General features: G+C 42.9%; 1 protein-coding gene across 1 annotated transcript; it reads left to right on the top strand.

The window, feature by feature from the left end:
- The first annotated feature begins 5887 nt into the window (after positions 1–5887).
- On the top strand, positions 5888–6538 carry nanos3 (nanos homolog 3). The gene has a single exon (XM_056280447.1). It carries the CDS (start codon positions 5888–5890, stop codon positions 6536–6538), a length of 651 nt encoding a protein of 216 aa, XP_056136422.1.
- Positions 6539–19418: the final 12880 nt, after the last annotated feature.

Raw genomic sequence — 19418 nt, 5'->3', positions numbered from 1 at the left:
TATACTAGAGCCTTTTGGGAATTATTTCAAAATTGGATATCTGAAAAGAACTTTCATTTGCCCAATTTAGATTATAAGGATATTAAATTTGGAGTTATAATGGAGGAAAAAATATGGAAATGTTGTACAATAGCCTGATTATTATGGCTGAACAATGTATCCGTAGATCTAGATTTATTAATGCCAAGCCAATATTCTTAATCTTCATGAATGAATGAATAAATTTTAAGAAAGCATTGAAATGTATACAAACCAAACAAGCTTTGCATATTTACAAAAACATAGATATAATGACTTCTGATTAGGCCTCTGTCTTTTTGTCTTTTATTGTTATTTTTTTCCTTTTTTTGTTTTGTGAAATACAAAAAACAAATTGTAATGTAATAGCTCAGTCTGAGTCGTACTATTTGCTAATTTGTTATTGTTATGGCCACATTTTGTTTATATAATAAAGGTATTCAAAAAGCATGTGCGGAAATGCGTCTACTTCCTATCGGAAGTATGTCGAAGAAATTTACGGCAGTGTCTGGGATTTAAATAAAATAACGTTATCTTTGTTTTTATTGATTATGAAATAGAAGATTTTTTTTCTTATTAAATACCCATTTTTCTTGTTTTTGTAAAGAACGTAAACAAATACGTATTTTTCTGTTGTGTAAACACAATATCTATTACACGTTGTCAGTCTTGAGAGAGAGATCTCCCCTGTGAGCCCATTCTCACTCCCCCTGCTGCTCTCCCTGAGGTTTCTTCCTATTTTTTCTCCGTTTTTTTTTTAGGGAGTTGTTCCTTATCCGATGCGAGGGTCTAAGGACAGGATGTTTTGTTGCTGTAAAGCCCCTTGAGGCAAATTTGTAATTTGTGATATGGGGCTATACAAATAAAATTGACCTGACTTAAAGAACGTCTTGTCATTGCCCGATCCGTACCAATAACCCGATTTGTTCAGCGCATGTGCGAAAATGCGTGTACTTCCTATCACCACTATCCCCCCCTCCAAAAAAAACTTTAATTTACAACAGAGGTCATACGATTGTCAGAGGGGGGGGGGAGAGGGCGAGAGAGAGAACAAATTTGTCCAGACAAGGGGAGTTCAAAGTCCACTCGTTTTAAGTCCTCTCAGAGTTCAAATAAAATGTACTTTAATTAAAATATCGACAGTGTTTATAGCTTTTTTGTTTTTCACCTTTTCAGTTAAGGTGCCATACTGCTGGAGTTCAACATCAAATCGATGAAAGCAGAGTTTGGAGTCTGACCATTTAGATTTGTGGATGTAGAGTTTACCAAGAATAATCAAAAGCTGAATTATATAGGTAATATTGCTGTCCATCTCATTAAAAAAAAGAAATATATATATATCTACTCATATATTTTCGTAATGTGTGTGTGTGTGGTGCTAGTGTGTGTGTGTGTGTGTGTGTGTGTGTGTGTGTGTGTGTGTGTGTTAGTTAGTGTAGATAGCGGGACCGAAAACTAAAGCACTTATGATCCTAATTCTTTTTGGAGGTGGTAGGTATTTTTCCAGAGAATACGGGAAAAATCCCAGAAAATTAAAATTATGCATAATTATGCATACATATGCAAAATATGCATTTTTCTAAAAATGGCTAAAAAACCACGTTTCTCGGCATTTCAGATGATTCTGAGCATCTTTGATTGTTTCTCCTATATAAAAATTTTTTTCTGGGACTCATGTTTTGGCATTATGCAAAATATGCATTTTTGCAAAAATGCACTTATGATCCTAATTTTTTTTGGAGGTGGTGGGTATTGTTCCAGAGAGGACCAGAAAAATAGCAGAAAATTAAAATAATTATGCATAATTATGCATAATTATGCAAAATATGCATTTTCTAAAAATGGGTAAAAACCACTTTTCTCGGCATTTCAGATGATTCTGAGCATTTGGGGGGAGGGAGTTGGAGTGGGGGGGCGGTTAGCTGGCAGGATGAAGAGGAGGGAGATTTAGACGGGTGGATAACCAAACCGCTACATTGTAGCGGGGTTCTTCTAGTCTACTCATATATTTTCGGAATGTGTGTGTGTGGTGTTAGTGTAGATAGCGGGACCGAAAACTAAAGCACTTATGATCCTAATTCTTTTTGGAGGTGGTAGGTATTGTCTCAGTGAGTAAGGGAAAAATCCCAGAAAATTAAAATTATGCATAATTATGCATAAATATGCAAAATATGCATTTTTCTAAAAATGGCTAAAAACCACTTTTCTCGGGATTTCAGATGATTCTGAGCATCTTTGATTTTTTCACCTATATAAAAAAATTTCTGGGACTTAGAATTTTGGCATTATGCAAAATACTAGAAGAACCCCGCTACAATGTAGCGGTTTGGTTATCCACCCGTCTAAATCTCCCTCCTCTTCATCCTGCCAGCTAACCGCCTTCCCCCTGCCCCTAACCCCCCCCCCACTCCAACTCCCTCCCCCCAAATGCTCAGAATCATCTGAAATGCCGAGAAAAGTGGTTTACCCTCCACTCCAACTCCCTCCCCCCAGATGCTCAGAATCATCTGAAATGCCGAGAAAAGTGGTTTTTCGCCCTTTTTAGAAAATGCATATTTTGCATAATTATGCATAATTATTATACTTATTTTAATTTTCTGCTATTTTCCTGGTCCTCTCTGTAACAATACCTACCACCTCCAAAAAAAAATTAGGATCATAAAGGCATTTTTGCAAAAATGCATATTTTGCATAATGCCAAAACATTTCTAAATCCCAGAAAAATGTTCTTATATAGGTGAAAAAATCAAAGATGCTCAGAATCATCCGAAATGCCGAGAACAGTGGTTTTTAGCTATTTTTAGAAACAATTTTATTTTGCATAATTATGCATAATTATGCATAATTTTAATTTTCTGGGATTTTCCCCTTACTCTCTGAGATAATACCTACCACCTCCAAAAAGAATTAGGATCATAAGTGCTTTAGTTTTCGGTCCCGCTATCTACACTAACTAACTAACACCACACACACCCAAAATGGGGCAAAAGGGACTGCTGGGGGGGGGGGGAAAGGGGGGGAGAGGGAAAAAGAAAAGGAGGAAAAAGGAAAAAACATACAATATATCCATTTCTTCTCTACTCATTTATCTTTTTAACCTTGTTTTCACACACTTCCGCACTTACTGCAAGGGATATCTTCACTTTTATTCTCACATCTCTTGAGGGATTCGAAGCTATTCTGTGGCAAGATCCTTATGTACCGCCTTAGACACTCCTATAGCCTACTGTAGGTGGCAGCATGCACCAAAGCAATGCATTAACTGTAATGAAATCATGAAGGATGAAATGAAATGCATTTGATTAGTTTATTAGACATGAAGGTAAACAAAGTTATAAAGAGCAACTTAACTTATTAAAAATTAAAAAGTTTCAATATTAGACTTCTGTAAACATTTTTAGAAATTTGGTCGCAAAAAAACATACCTCTACATACATGAAAATAATATGTACATTATCTAGCTGCTAGCAAGCTAATGTCTGACTATAGCTAACGCGATGGGTAGAGACTAGTTAACTGTTAGGTTTACAGACACCAAAGTATTAAAAAGCAACGTTGATTTAAATCGCTTGTCAATAATATAAATAATGGTAGAACTGACGAGGATTATGTCCACAAAACCAATGCAGTGGTCTTTGAAAACAGCAAATATAGCCAGAGGTGGGAGATATGCGTCTGTCCAACTCACGCTCTTGTAGTCTGAGGTGGAATGAAGTCTCGTGACAAGCAAAAAACCTGACGTTAATGCACGAGCGCTCACCAGCTACCTTTCATAGTAACCGCCCTAGCAACGCTACCACCCATACCGAACGCTACCGAACAGCTGATTAGAACGCCATTGTCGCGTCGTCCGGAAGTTTTTCCCCGGCCGGAACAAATTTACTGTGACAATAGTAAATTTGTTCCGGGCTTTTTCACGGGCATGCCGTTATTTATATCACGTGACTTGTTCGGAGTGCTGTTCGGACCTTGTTAGGATCTGGATGTTAGGACCTCGGTGGCAGTCCAGAAACCGCTCGGCCTAGCCCCGGCCTAGCCCTTGGCCAACGAGTCGGACCCTTTAGTCGACTGGTTAACGTTGTCGCCCGCGGTGCAGAACATACGGGTTCACGTCCCAGCTCTGGCGGTTCCCACAGCTGCCTCCTGAATTCGCTACATTGATGCCAGAAGTGGGATCTCTGGCCGGGGACGCCCTATCCCGAAGGAGGGGGGTAGTGTAACGTAGACGAATGAATAGACTTGTTTAATGTGTCAGACCCTTTAGTCGAGTGGTTAACGTTGTCGCCCACGGTGTGGAAAATCGGCGTTCGCGTACCGGCTGTGACGGTCCGGTCGGGCTGCCCCCCGAATTCGCTACAATACTGGAACTCTTTTCTTAATAAAAAATAAATGAATAAATAACACTCTGGAACACATAGGTTTTTTTTTTTTACTAGGGGCTCCGGGTCGACTATGAGCAGCCACGCACCCCGTACAACAGGTTTTTTTGCACCATCTCTGCGTCGGCCGGGGCGTTAGTGTAGGTCTCCGCACCGATGGCGTCCCGCTCCAGCTCTGTACGATCAGCATACATGATAGTCGCCTTTTCATAGAGGTCGTCTCTCAGTACATACAAGGGTTCACTTGGCTGCCTGATTCTTTGTCTCAGTTCAATGCCGATGACTGCAGCGCGCTCTAAGCATGGCCCGTAGGCGGCCTCTATCTCACGTACAATCCGCTGATAGCTCCACCGACCAGATATTGGATTCTTATGGACGATAGCAGCAGCTGCTCCGGTCAAACTGAACCTAAGCTGTACCCCCATAGTTTCGTCTGTCCAGAGGTTAGCTCGTGTATAGCTTTCAAAGTGACAACGAAAGTCTTTCCATGCACTGGACCCATCAAACTGACCTGGCCGCAGCGTGGGAATCCTTCTCTCCTTTTGCTCATAATGCTCATCGTCGCTGCTGTCTGTGAGGCCGTAATCGCACAGCTCGGGTTCTCCTCCCCTTTGCGGCGGTGCATCCCTGAGCGGGGTGTTGTAGCCCAGGACACGCACTCTATGACTCACGCCTACTAGGGGTATGTTTCTCGCTTCGGGTGCGAGAGGTCCCAGGTTCAAATCCCGGACGAGCCCCCAGTGTTACCTCTCCAGCTTCGCGGCCCCAAAACGTTGTTGGAAGCCTCTGGTGTCCCGCTAGCCTATTTAGCTTACCAGCTCGTAGCTGGTAACAAATTCAAGAAGAGCTGGACCAACTCTGCGGTGGAGAACGGGGCACTTTATTTCAGCACTGCAGTACAATTTAACACACAGCCTCCCACTGAAGCATTAATATAATCACTTGGTAACAGTGGCAACCTTCCTATCTGTCGGCACACTGCTATCTCTGTGGCTAAAACATAGCATACACACGGCTGCGTCTATGTCACCCCCACAGATTACCCATGTAGCTCATGACTTCCAGCCAGTCAGGGCTGGAGTAATGGTATAAGTGCTTCTGTGAATACGCGAGGGGTCGTATCAAATATATTGTAGCGGGTTCGGGGGACAGTCCGGGAACCGCCAAGGCCGGGACGCGAACCCGTGTCTCCCGCTCCGCAAGCGACAACGTTAACCAACGTGTTTACTTATCCATGCACGTTACAATAGCTTCACCTTTCTCAAGGATACTGGCCTGATGGGAAGGATATAAATGAAGGACGCTTTGATGTAACAGTAGATGGCGATAATGTTCCATCTGGTTGCAATTCGCCAATAAAATAGAAGAAGAAGACATCGAAACGAATGCTATGAAAGAGAACACTAAAGCCAAGTGAAGGCTAAAAAAAGTGGCAGCGGCGGTCACTAGAATATATGGTTGTGGGGTTGTTTTGTGGTCAGCTGCGCATCATGGCATCGAACAGACAAAGTTTTCAGATCTGGGGAGACTACACTGGACTTTCGAATACCATTCCCCAGGGGCAGAGCACGTCTGACGCCCAAAGTTTTCAGATCTGGGGAGACTACACTGGACTTTCGAATACCATTCCCCAGGGGCAGAGCACGTCTGACGCCCAATCGGATTCAGCCTCGTCTTCGCACTACACGCTGCACAGTGGGCCACAGCCAGCCTGCAGGAGCGCACCGGAGATGGAGCGGCGTAGCATCGGATTTCTGATGTCGGATTCTCCAAGTCATCACGCCCGCGACGAAAGACGAATGCAAGCTTTGGCCGTTTGCCATGCATCCGACACACGAAGCAGGGCGGCAATCCCTGAACCGGAAGAGCGAAACCAAAGGCCAACACGTGCCATGGCACCTGACGTTCGGGAAGCGCCGTCGCAGCGCACGGTCTGCGGATTCTGCAAACACAACGGCGAATCAGCGGCGGTGTTTCTTTCTCACCGCCTGAAAAACCAAGCCGGAGATGTGCTGTGTCCCTATCTTCGGAAGTACGTCTGTTCGCTCTGCGGCGCAACGGGGGCCCGAGCGCACACCAAGCGTTTCTGTCCCATGGTAGACCGCGAGTACAGCTCTGTTTACGTCACCCCAGGCAAATGAAGGCAATACCGTACGGCTGCAGCTCGACGTCCCTCTGACGAGGCCGCGACTTTTGAAACGAGGCTGTTTTTTTCATGTACATAACGGTTTTGTTGTTTGATACTATGTTTTAACAACTCTGATTTTATTTGCATGCTTTGACACGTTTGTAGTGTTGTGTAGTGTTTGTGTGTAAAACGTTTACTTGTTGATTTTTTTTTCTGTTGCATAACATCGGTCAGCTTCTGTAAGTCACGTGGCAGGAAACTCCTATGAATGACTACCCGATGCTTTTGTGATGAGACCTTTCAAAATGCTGTCAAGTTTTTTATCAAAATTTCAATACATATATATATCACATTTTCAAAATGCATATTCGTTTTAAAGCATGACCAGTTGACGTTAATTTAAATTTTTATTGAAATGCTTTTAAAGATGGCAATATCTGAAATCATTAGTCAACGGTGAAATAGTATAACTTGCAAGCATCATGACCGTCAGCATTTTAAAATAATAATCTAACTTCATGTGTTTGACTGTTTTATTCATGTCATGCCACATCCACATTGTTAATCATATTGCATGTTCACAAGACATCTACTGCACGAAGTCGCCTAAAGAGAAATCAAATTCATCTGAACTAAACACAACATCTAATGAAATATAACAACTTAAGGTTAAACAAATACCAAAGTTAATTTTAGAAGAATCAATAACAAACAGTTCAGAATATGAGCATTACAAACAGTAGTAGCTGAAAAGAGTAGAAATTCCTCAGGTATCATGAGACTGAACAGTAAAGAACTTTGACCTTCCACAAACCCACGGGTGGGAAAAAAAGCATTTCAGAATTTCAGGGAACTGGACTAAACTTCTTGTTGCTTGGGTGCCCTCGGACCCCTGGTACCTCTGCGCAAGTTCTCCAGGTCTCGATGAGCGGCCATAACAGTTCGGCTAGAAGAAAACAATGTTGAATCGACACTTGTTTTGAACTTTTTTTTTTAATCCAATATTCTGGCCATTTATTGCCACCTTTCCTTTAACACAATGAATGGAGAGAATATTTGCAAGAGAAGAGTTAAAGGTCTTTGTGCAATATTGTGTTTTTCCTGAAGCATGATTAGTAAATACACTGATGAGGCAAAACATGACCACTCAGGGGAATCGAATAATGCTGATCATCTCCAAACAAGGACACATGTCAAGGTCTGGGTAGAATAGATGGTAAGCAAACAATCAGTTCTCGTAGTCAAGGTGTTGGATAGAGGAGACATGGGCAGGAGTAAAGACCTGAGTGACTTTGACAAGGGCCAATTTGTTATGGCCTGACGACTGGGTCAGAGCATGAGTGAGTACCTACTGACAGTGATCGGAGGAGGGACAAACCACAAACTGGCGACAGGGTGCTGGGCACCCAAGGCTCATTGATGCATGAGGGCAATGAAGGCTACGCCGTTTGGTCCGAACTGACAGAAGGTCACAAGTCACAGAAAATTTTAATGGTAGTTATGGAAGGAATGTGTCACAGAGGATGTGCTTTCTCCGCCAGCTCAAGAAATCCAACCTGCCTTAGGAACTGTTGATTCAGTTCTACACTGCAATAATCCAGTCTGTCCTCTGCACATCCATCACTGTCTGGTTTGGTTCAGCTACCAAACAACAGGGACAGACTACAACGGACAGTTAGGTCTGTAAAGAAAATCATTGGTCCCAGCCTGCCCTCCATTCCAGACTTATGTACTTATGTACTTATGTACTTACTCCAGAGTCAGGAAATGGGCAGGCAACATCACTGCAGACCCATCACACCCTGAGCACAACCTGTTCCAACTCCTCCCCTCTGGTAGGTGCTACGCTGCACTAGCGCCTCCTCTGGTCAGTCAGGGCACCTGTTAAGCCTCCCACATGCTACGCCCCCCTAGAGAAACTCCTCACTGTCGGGTGAAAAGAAGCGGCTGGCAACTCCACACGTATCGGAGGAGGCATGTGGTAGTCTGCAGCCCTCTGCGGATTGGAAGAGGGGGTGGAGCAGCGACCAGGATGGCTTGGAAGAGTGGGGTAATTAGCCAAGTACAATTGGGGAGAAAAAGGGAAAAAATAAAAAATATTGTCAAGCAAAGTGTTGTTGCCTACAAATAGTTATATATACAAAAGTGAGGCCTGGCATACTACATCATGGCTGGACCACTGTATTTGCACTGCTTATACACATGCCTGGTGTGGGAGTATGAGTATTATGTATGGGGCAGCAATGACTGATCACATACCTCTTGCTATGGCTATAAATGTTGAACATCTACCTGTGCTATCTAGTAATGGTGATAGTGACAATGCAGGAAAGTTGGACTAGTAAACTCTTACAAAGGAGGATATCTTAGCCTATCATGCTAGTACAGATGAAACCTTGGGTAATATACATCTGCTTAGAGATGCGGTTATGTGCAGAGACACTGATTGTAAGGATATGATGCATAGGAGAGATTTCTGCTGCATGTATGATGATATTGTTAGTGCTTTGTATGGAGGCAGTAAGCGCTACTATAAGTATAAAAATAAGACACATAACATCAGGCCTGGTTGGAACAAGTATGTAGCTGAGTATCATGAAGAAGCCCGTGAAGCCTTTAAATCTTGGGCTATGACAGGCAGACCTAGATAAGGGCCTGAGCTTGAACACAAGAAGCTCACTAATACAAGATACAAGTACGCTATTTGCTTCATTTGTAAAAATGAACAAGCCATGAGGGCAGATTCTGTGGCTAAGAAGCTGCTAGGAAATAACCTTGCTAATTTTTGGAAAGAAGTGAGAGTTCTCAACAACTGTAAAACTTCTCTACCATGCACTGTTGATGGCATCTCCGGTACAGACAATATTGCTGAGTTATGGTGACAACATTATAGTACCTTGTACAACTGTCCAAAGTGATCTGTATAAGGTGGGCAATATTGAAAGTGATGATTCAATGGTGATCATGTCACATGAGGTGTACCAAGCTATAAACAAGCTGTCTGTTAACAAAGCAAGTGGTTTAGATCATAATACTGCGGAAGAACTTAAATATGCCACTCTGAGGATAGCTCCTCTCCTTGCTATTTGTTTTACTGGGTTTATGATTCATGGCTTGTTACCAGACTCAATGTTGTCTGTACTTTTAGTGCCAGTCATTAAGGACAAAGCTGGTAAAGTATGCAGCCTAGATAACTACAGGTCTACAGCTCTAGCCAGCATAATGTCATACTTGGTGATAAAGTTTGCTGACGACACAACAGTGATGGGCCTGATCATCGACGATGACGAGATGGCATACAGGAGTGAGGTCAACAATCTAACAAAGTGGTGCCAGGAGAATAACCTCTCTCTCAATATCGACAAAACCAAGGAGCTGACTGTGGACTTCAGGAAGAGAGGGGGGAGGCTGGACTCCACCACCATCAACAGGACTGCTATAGAGAGAGTCAAGAGCTTCAAGTTTCTCGGTGTCCACATTACCGAGGACCTCACCTGGGATGAACACACCAGCCATATGGTGAAAAAGGCACAGCAACACCTCTTTCACCTCAGGCATCTGAAGAAGTTCGGCATGGGACCCTCTACCGGCCTTCTACAGAGGCACAACTGAGAGCGTCCTGACTGGATGCATCGCCGCCTGGCATGGGAAATGTACTGCCCACAACTGCAAAATGCTGCAGAGGATTGTGTGGACAGCCCAGGACACCAGTGACTGTGAGTTTCCCTCCATCCAGTACATATATAACGGACGTTGTGTCAGCAAAGCTCGCAGGATTAACAAAGACTCCAGCCACCCCAACTATGGACTGTTCCAGGTGCTACCATCAGGCAAGCAGTTCCGCAGCCTCAAAGCCCGGACCAGTAGGCTCTGCAATAGCTTTTTCCACCAAGCAACCGGACTTTTAAACAAACAACATTAAAGACACTAAACCTGTTGCCAGACTGACTGGTATTGACCCATGGTCTTCAGCGGCTCATCAGTTTACACACACACACACACACACACACACACACACACACACACACACACACACACACACACACACACACACACACACACACACGTAGTTTGGCATACACAAACACACACACAAATATGCAAAAAAAACTAAACACACATACGTACATTTATTAAGGCAGCGCCTACATACACACAGCACCTTACATACACCACACACTCTTCATTACTGCTTTTTTTGTTTTATTTTTTATTTTATTACTATTATTACTGCAGCGTTGAGGAGCCGAAACACAAGAATTTTACTCTCTTGTACTTGAGAGACTTAACAATAAAGGATCTTGAATCTTGACTCTTGAAGTCCTAGAAAGAATCCTGCTGGATAGAGTGCATGAGTTTATCAACTCCACGGATAACCAGTTTGGTTTTACAGCTAAACATAACACTGACATGTGTGTGTGTGTGTGTGTGTGTATATATATATACATATATATATATATATATATATATATATATATATATATATATATATATAAATAAATATATATACTATACCTTAAAGGAAATTATGAATAAATATAGAGGCCAAAACTCGTCGGTTCTTCTGTGTTTTATTGATGCTTCTAAAGCTTTTGATTGTGTTAATCATAGAAAGTTGTTTGTTAAATTGAGTCAAAGAAGGCTGCCGAAATACATTGTGAGAATTCTGGCTTATTGGTATGCCCACCAGACTATGCAAGTGAAATGTGGTAATAGTATTTCAGCTCCATTTGGGGTTATCAATGGTGTCAGACAAGAGGGAAATCTGTCTCCAGTTCTCTACAGTTTATACATTGATGCTTTGTCCAAGCAGTTGAAAGCCTGTAACACTGGGTGCATGATTGGTAATACCTTGGTAAACCATATTATGTATGCGGACAACCTTGTCATCCTTAGTCCCTGTAGCGCTGGTCTCCAGCAGCTCCTTAATATATGTTCTGTTTATGGTGTGGAACATGATATCAAGTACAACGCTAGTAAGAGTGTTGTCATGATCTGCAGAACTGAAGAGATCAATAATCTAAAATTTCCTGATTTTAAATTGTGTGACAATAATCTTGGGGTATGTAATAAGGTGGACTATCTTTGACATTATATTACTGAACAAATGACAGATGATGATATTTATAGGCAATGCTGCATGATGTATGCACAAGCAAACACTCTGTAGTATGTATCCAGTTAGTGTGACGATGTCTCTGTTTGTCTGTGAATGTTCTCATTCATCCAGGTCATGATTATCCAAAGGAGTTGAATCAAGTGTAACTGGACGTGGTATATATTCGTGAAATATATGCCAAGTCCAGTTGCACTTGATTCGATGTCTCTGTTCAGAGCATATTTTATACCACTTTATACTGCACACCTGTGGTCAAACTACAAAAAAGCAAGCTTACAGGGGCTTCGAGTAGCTTATAATGATGCTATGAGAATACTACTAAGAAGACCTAGATGGTGTAGTGCAAGTGAAATGTTTGTGGCTGCAGGAGTCAATACCTTTCAGGCTCTTCCAAGAAATATTATGTATAAATTTATTTGCCGGCTCAGTGACTCTAATAATGTAATTATCAAGAATTTGAACTAATTTAAGATTCAGTGCCACATGCTACCAATCCCGGCAGTGGGACCATTGGTATAGCTGCCTTATATAAGAAACCGATTTGTTCCTTTTATGTTATTTCATTGTGTTTATGTATTGTCTAGGGTTTATCTTTTACCTATGGTTCTTATCTTTTATGGCTTTATTCTTTCTTCTCTTTTTCTTTTTTAACCTTGTCTTTGTTTGTTATTGACCCTGAGTCTGCAATAAAGTTTTGAATTGAACTGAACTGAATTGAATTGAAAGAGATGACGCTTACCAGCCTAACTTTGGTTCTCAAGAATAGGGGGTCTTCTTACTTAGTGTAAAATCCAAAAGATAGAACTTGTTCATTAACTTTAGAGAAAGTTACAAGTTTAATAAAGACGACCCCACTGAGATATCTCTGCTCTGGTCCTCGGCATAAATAATTTTTTTTAAAAACGCGATCTGCAGTGAGGATGTGCACTCTACTGGTGAGAACGGGAAACTACGTTGGAGTTAACGCCACATAGTTACAGACCAGAGTTGTAAAAACCAGGTACAGAAAGTAAAAGTTCAAACCATGTATTTGCTCCACTCATGCACTACACCAGCAGATTCTAGTCAACACCACTCCTCAACGAGGTAGGGAAAACTAGCTAATGAAATCAGCTGGTTTAGTAACATGGTTGAAGCCAACACACGGTTTGGACATTTACTTTCTGGACCTGGTTTTTACAACTCTGGTACAGACTCACTGTCTTGCACAAATCACGGGGGTTACATCCCCTCCTGAATCTGCATGCGTCCCTGTATGTTTAACTTTTATACAGGCGAAAGTTAACTAATGTCAAGGGTAGATGTAAAATCAAGTACTTGTGTAAAAACTTGGTCAAGACTGTTCAGAATTGAGTGCATAACTAACACTAGAGGATTGCCAAGTGATTTGTATGTTAGTCTGTCAGGCTCGGCTCGTTGTCTTGTTGACCTCCTTCACTTGCTTCAACTGTGTTTTCTCTTTCAGATTCATTTTGGACTATTTCATCTTCGACTTTTGGATCATCATCAACAGATATGTCTCCTTCAACCGGTAAGTTTCTTTCCACAGGTACGTCTCCTTCCTTTTCCTCAGGATTATTTCCTTTCAGGTCTCCCATGGGCTGGAATGCATCAGCCTTTGGATTCAGATTTGGCTTTTCAGTGCTCATTACATCTTGGTCATCCTCTCTAATTGGGTTGAATTGTGCTCAAGGGATTTCATGGACAATGGTTGTCAGAAATGTGATATTCTCCTGAGTAGTCTGTGGGCAGTAGTACTCCACTTCCTCTTCACTTTCTCACTGTTTCTCTGGTTCACTTTCCTCTTGAGGTACTTTTTTCCCCTAAGGAGTTTGAGCTTTTTCTCTTTTCCGTTACCTGATCCACTTCATCTCGAATGGATGGAGATAGAAAACCACAGGGTAACAGCAAGTCTCGGTGCAGTGTCCTCTCTGGACTGTCAGAGCATTGATGTATGACGGGCACTGGCCATTGCTTCTGAAAGGATACCTCGGTGTTGCAACAGTAACCGTGTCACTATCATCCTCATCAGGATCTGCTTTAGTGTCCTGTATCTCAGCATTGATCTTTTTAAAGAAAGAAGAGTTTTTGGTTATGGAATGTCCATCTTCGGTTGCTGTGACCATCGAGCCTTTGACCTTTGACACTGTGTAAGGCTCACTGTTGTACGGGGGGTTGAGCTTGTTGTGCTTGGGTTGTTGGTGAAACACAGTATCACCAGGAGTGAGTGCGCTTCACTTGGCATGACGGCACGCGTCTCAGTCAGACTTTATCTTTGCTTTAGCAGTCTTGTCTCATTCTCTGATTTTGTGGTCAATATCACTTTCAATGGTTGTGGTGATCATCGGGATCTTGGTGTGGATTTTGTGTTGGAACATCAGTTCTGCAGGTGATGCTTCAGTGGTGCTGTGTGGTGTGGAGCGGTACTCATGGAGAAACAGGTTGAGTCTCTTTTTCCATGAGATGCTCTGAGTTTCTGCCACGCGGATGGCTTTTCCAAGCGTGTGCATGAAAGCGTTATGCTGTTGCATTTCCTTGACGCCAGAGGGGCGTTATTTTCTGGTGGTGGAAACCTAGATGTCCAGCAAACTTGGAGAACTGTTCTCTATTGAAAGGAGGGCCATTGTCTGTTTTTAGGTTTCTTGGAATTCCAAACATGGAGAACACTTTATCTATGGCTGGGATTGCTGTGTTGGCTGAAGTGGCTCTCACAATTTCAACTACTGGGTAACGTGTGTATTCATCTATGATAGCTAACATGTATTCTCCAGTAGGAAGTGGGCCATAGAAATCTGCACTGACATTATGCCTTTGAAGATGTCCGAACTGGTAGTTCGGACATCTTCAAAGGTTCCAGCTGTGCTATGGGTGTATTGGCCTGGCATGCTAGACAGTTCTTAACAGTGAGTTCTGCTTTCAGGTCAATGTTAGGAAACCATACCTTTGATCTGAGGAGTGTCTTTGTCTTTACAATGCCCTGGTGTCCTTCATGGGCTAGCTGTAGCACTCTGTTCAAGAGATGCAGGGATGACAATCTCTGTGCCTCGCAGGATGATGTCATCAGTCTGTGACACAGCGAGCTCACTACCAATTTGTTTGTACTTCTTGAGTGTTTCAGCGTGCTGTGTGTCTGTGTCACTTGCAACTTTGTACCATGTATTGTCTCTGATATGGGTACTGACCTTCTGCAGGAACTGGGTCTTTAAGTGTTTCCTCTTTTATCTCTGTGAGAGTCATTGCTTTGGATGTGGCTTGTTGTGCCACGAAGTTCACATACTCCTCCGCCATCTTCTCTGCTCTTGTGTTTCCACTTGTCTGCACTGGAACAGGGTGACGGGATATGTAGTCTGCAGGGTTCTCCGCTCCTTTTCTGTATTCTACCCTGAAGTTGTAGGGTTGTAGTCTCAGTCCCCATCTTTCAATCCTGGCAGGTGGTTTCGATCGGGGGTTGTTCCAGATCACCTCAAGTGTCTTGTGGTCTGTGACAAGGGTGAAAGGGTTGCCATACAGGTGGAAGTGTTCACAACTCCAAACAATGGCCAGTGCTTCTCTCTCTGTTTGCGAGTAGCGTCTTTTCCACATCACTGAGGGCATGGCTGGCGTAGGCTATGGTGCGTCTCTCGCCTTCTTCCTTGTCATGGGGCTGGCATCCATGACAAGTTCTGTGACTTTGCTAGGGTCAAAACATGACATTATCGTGTTGCTGGTCAGGCTTTCTTTGATGGTCTGTAGTGCTTTGTCTTGCTCTGGGCCCCGGTGCCACTGTGTGTCTTTTCTAGTCAGCTTGCGTAGTGGTGCTGAAATTGAAGCCAAGTCTTTGATAAAGCACGAGAAATACAAATAAGCAGACAACTTATTAAACAAACTCGGAACTTTACTGGAGAAGCTCAGGTTCAATGCATACAGCCGTACTGTGAACTACTGTCTGACTAACTGATTTCGCGGGTTCTGCCTCACGTGATGTATGGCTGCACATGACAGCAATACGTCACTGTCGTAAATATTAACCACTGTAATGTTGTACATAGCTGTAAACATTACATCCGGTTATGACCAAGATGTTCTTCGTTCCACATCCACCAGGTTCCAAGGACAAGTAGTCCATGCAGACAAACTTGAGTGGTCGACTTGTCTGGATGTTCACAAGACGGGCAGTTTCCTCAGCTTTGGTCTTACAATGGATACATCTTTCACAGTTTCTGACTTTCCTTTCAAAATCCACGAACATCCTTGGCCAACAGAAAAGTGCACGAACGACATCCAATGTTCCGTCCATTCCCATGTGGAGACCTTCAAGTGCCATTTATCTGAACTTCGAGGGGATAACTAGCTGGTAGAAGGGCTCGCCTCTGTTCATGCATTTCCTGTACAGAACGCCATTGTTTAGTACAAGTTGATCCACCACTTTAAGGATGAGTTGAACTTCTCGGTCTTCCTGTTAGTGAACATGGTAAATGAGACGTCTTCCTGTGCTGACAAAGTCTATGACTGCTGATCAGGGGATAATTTCGTTGCTCTGCAGCCCGGCCTTGCTGTGAAATCCTAGGTAGGGTGCAAGATCCATGCAGTAAGTCAGCTCGAAAGAATTCTGCTGGGATGGCACTCACATCAATGGCGAGACATTCTACTATGACAGGTGAGTGGCTGCCCTCTTCAGTGTCTGGAGCTTTGTCTAGCTCATGTCTTTCCTATTTCTTCCCATACTCTGTATGGGAAGAAAAGGAAAGTTGGTTTCATAGGACAAAAACTGCTATCTATTTTTAAAGTAACTGGTGAACCAGAGCAGTGCATTGTTTCTAACTCCAAGATGGGAAAACTTCTGAAGAAGAATATGGTGATTAATTGTGTCGAATGCCTTAGATAAATCTAAAAAAAAAACTAAAAAAAACTAGTGTTTTCCTTTCTATCTCTAGTTTTGTATATTTCATTAATTAGATGTGTAAGTACAACTTCCGGTTATGGCGAGGGACTAGGGGGTCGCACATCTCAAGCTCTGCAGCTACCGTGTAAATTAATCCTACAATACTAATCCGAATCTTGTCTAAAGTCACGCAATACGTGTATAAGAGTACCCAAAACTAAAATGTCAGGGAAAAACCCGAAAGAAAAGGCAAAGAGAGAAAAAGAGAAGGAGAAAAGGAAATCGCGACACGAGGAAGAGGCCGAGAAGGTTAGCGACGCCATGCAAGTTGAAAATATGGCTAACGAAGGAGACGATCACGAGGAAGATGACGAAATGTTAGACACAGATAAGAATAGCAACCTAGATATCATGAAAGCCATACAGTCTTTGAAAAGTGGACTTTACAAGAAAATTGATGGAGTGCAAGCGACAATTGCGGATGTAAAGAAACAAATACAGGAATGCACGGGCCGCATGGAACAGGCCGAGCAACGGATTTCTGACGTGGAGGACGACGTTAAGAAGCTAACATCCCGAGTTAGCACGCTGGAAAACACCGTCAAAAGCCTTACTGACAAAGTGGAGGACTTGGAATGCAGGAGTCGGCGAAATAACGTAAGGTTGGTGGGCCTACCGGAGAAAGAAGAGGGCCAGGATGCACCTGCATTTCTGGAGAAGTGGTTGCCGGAGGCTCTGAACATGGATCCGCGGGAGGGCTTGGTGGTGGAGCGGGCTCATAGAATCGGCGCTCCGGTAGACTCTCGCACGGGTCGTCCAAGGACATTGATCATGAGGTTCCTGAACTTTAAGGACAGGGAGCGAGTACTAAAGGCAGCCAAAACCAAGGGACAGGTCCTTTACAAGAACACGCCGGTCCGTTTTCACATCGACCTCTCTGCTGGGGTGCACAAGATGCAGCCCGACTATGACCAGGTCCGGAAGAAGCTGAGAGACCAGGGGATCCACAAGCACAGAATCATCTTTCCAGCCCGGCTCCTGGTAACACACGACGAGAGACCCCACACCTTTCAAACCCCGGCAGAAGTGGAGCGGTTTATTCAATCCCTCGGAAAAGGACTGATGCAGTAGGCTATTAAGCTCACTTTATTTTATTTTATTTCCATTTACACGAAAGATGTAGCTACGTGTTCGGGCTGTCGCCATTTTGTTTTTGTTTAGGCTTTATTTTTCTACCTGGACAGGACGGAGTCTGGTTTATAGCTAGACTATTCAGCTTTTGTGAAATGCACTTAACCCTGAATGAGAGACAATGTCCAAGCACCAGCCGAAATGACATGGGCACATCCAAGTAGGCCTAGACCTAAGGGACAGAGAGAGTCATCATCGGTTTATGCGCCTGTCGGAGGAAGGAAGGCCCGATGCATCGCGGACTCTTGTGACCAGGCTACAGACTTTTCCCTCTCCTCGTCTTCCAGTCTGCATGCACGGGTTCCAGGTTTGTGTATGTGCTCGGATGGTTAATTTTATATATGCCTACATGTTGTTGGCGTTGAACAGTTCATTAATGATGTTATCTGTGATTAGTATTTAGAAAAAGTAAGATAGCGAGCTAGAGCGAGAAGAAAAGAAAAGTTAGAGAAACTCGTTTTAGCGGTAGTTAAACGTGGGATGGGAGGGGATGTCCAGAGTTCATGGACTTTAGGTTCGTATGGGGTTGAGGGTGGGTTGTTGTGGTTTCATTTTATTATTTATTCTTTCATCAGTGGGTGTGGTTTGTCAAAGTACTTCTTCACTACGGTTCCTAATATAACATACCGGAATCAATGTCAGAGAGTTGCAAGGTAAAATTTACTTCGTGGAATTGTAGGGGTTTGATCAAACTCACAAAAGTGAAGCAGGTAATGAGCAGGATAAAATCCTTGAAATCAAAAATCGTTTTTTTACAAGAAACACATGGTGGATGAGGACGTTCCCAAAATAGCAAGACGATGGCAGGGTCAAGTGTTGTCTGCTCCTTACACCACTCATGCTAGAGGGGTTATGATACTAATTCATAAATCGGTTCCATTACGGGTACAGCATGTAGTTAAGGACCCTGCAGGGAGGTATATTATAGTCCAGGGTAGGTTATTATCTGAAACCTTAACTTTGATAAATGTTTACGGCCCCAATGAAGATGACTCTAAATTCTATAATAGTCTGTTTTTGACTGCTTCAAATCATCCTGGGAAATACATAATAGCTGGCGACTTTAACTGTATGTTAGATCCTTCAAAAGACAGGTCAACTGGTTTAGATGATACCCACAGTAAGTCCAGAAAGACGATACACCATTTTATGAAGGAATTAAATTTGTTTGATGTTTGGAGGCATGGTAAACCGAACGCAGTAGAATATTCCTGCTATTCCGGTACTCATAGAACTCACTCACGCATAGACTACTTTTTGGTTTCAGCGCTACTTGTCTCCAAAATAGATGAATGTCATTATAGTAGTATAGTTCTGTCTGACCACGCTGCAGTATCCTTGACCTATGAAGATAATAACTTAGTGTGCGACCCCCCGAGATGGCGTTTTCAACCCGGGTGGCTTGCGGATCCTACATTCATAGATTTCTTAGATAAGCAGATTGACCTGTATTTTGAATGTAACAAGTCCCAGACTTCTGCTAGCACAAGGTGGGAGGCTTTCAAAGCCTTTATCAGGGGCCAAATCATTTCCTTCACTAGTTCCAAGAAAAAGGCTACACGACTTGAAATGAAGACATTAGATGAGGAAATTAAAAAACTGGAAACAGAAATATATAATAATAGAAATATACCTACAGATGTTCATACAAGACTGCTACTGCTTAGAGCACAGTACAATGAACTGGCAGCTAATAAAGCGGCTGCTGATTTAATGAGACTC

The sequence above is a fragment of the Lampris incognitus genome, chromosome 5 (assembly GCF_029633865.1).
Source record: "Lampris incognitus isolate fLamInc1 chromosome 5, fLamInc1.hap2, whole genome shotgun sequence".
Classification (NCBI taxonomy): Eukaryota; Metazoa; Chordata; class Actinopteri; order Lampriformes; family Lampridae; genus Lampris; species Lampris incognitus.
The sequence above is the reverse complement of the archived record's forward strand: the minus strand, read 5'-3'. Positions and strand labels throughout refer to the sequence as shown.

Bases quoted from the DNA above. Each gene is read 5' to 3' on its own strand.
- nanos3 (XM_056280447.1), top strand. From the start codon at position 5,888: ATGGCATCGAACAGACAAAGTTTTCAGATCTGGGGAGACTACACTGGA.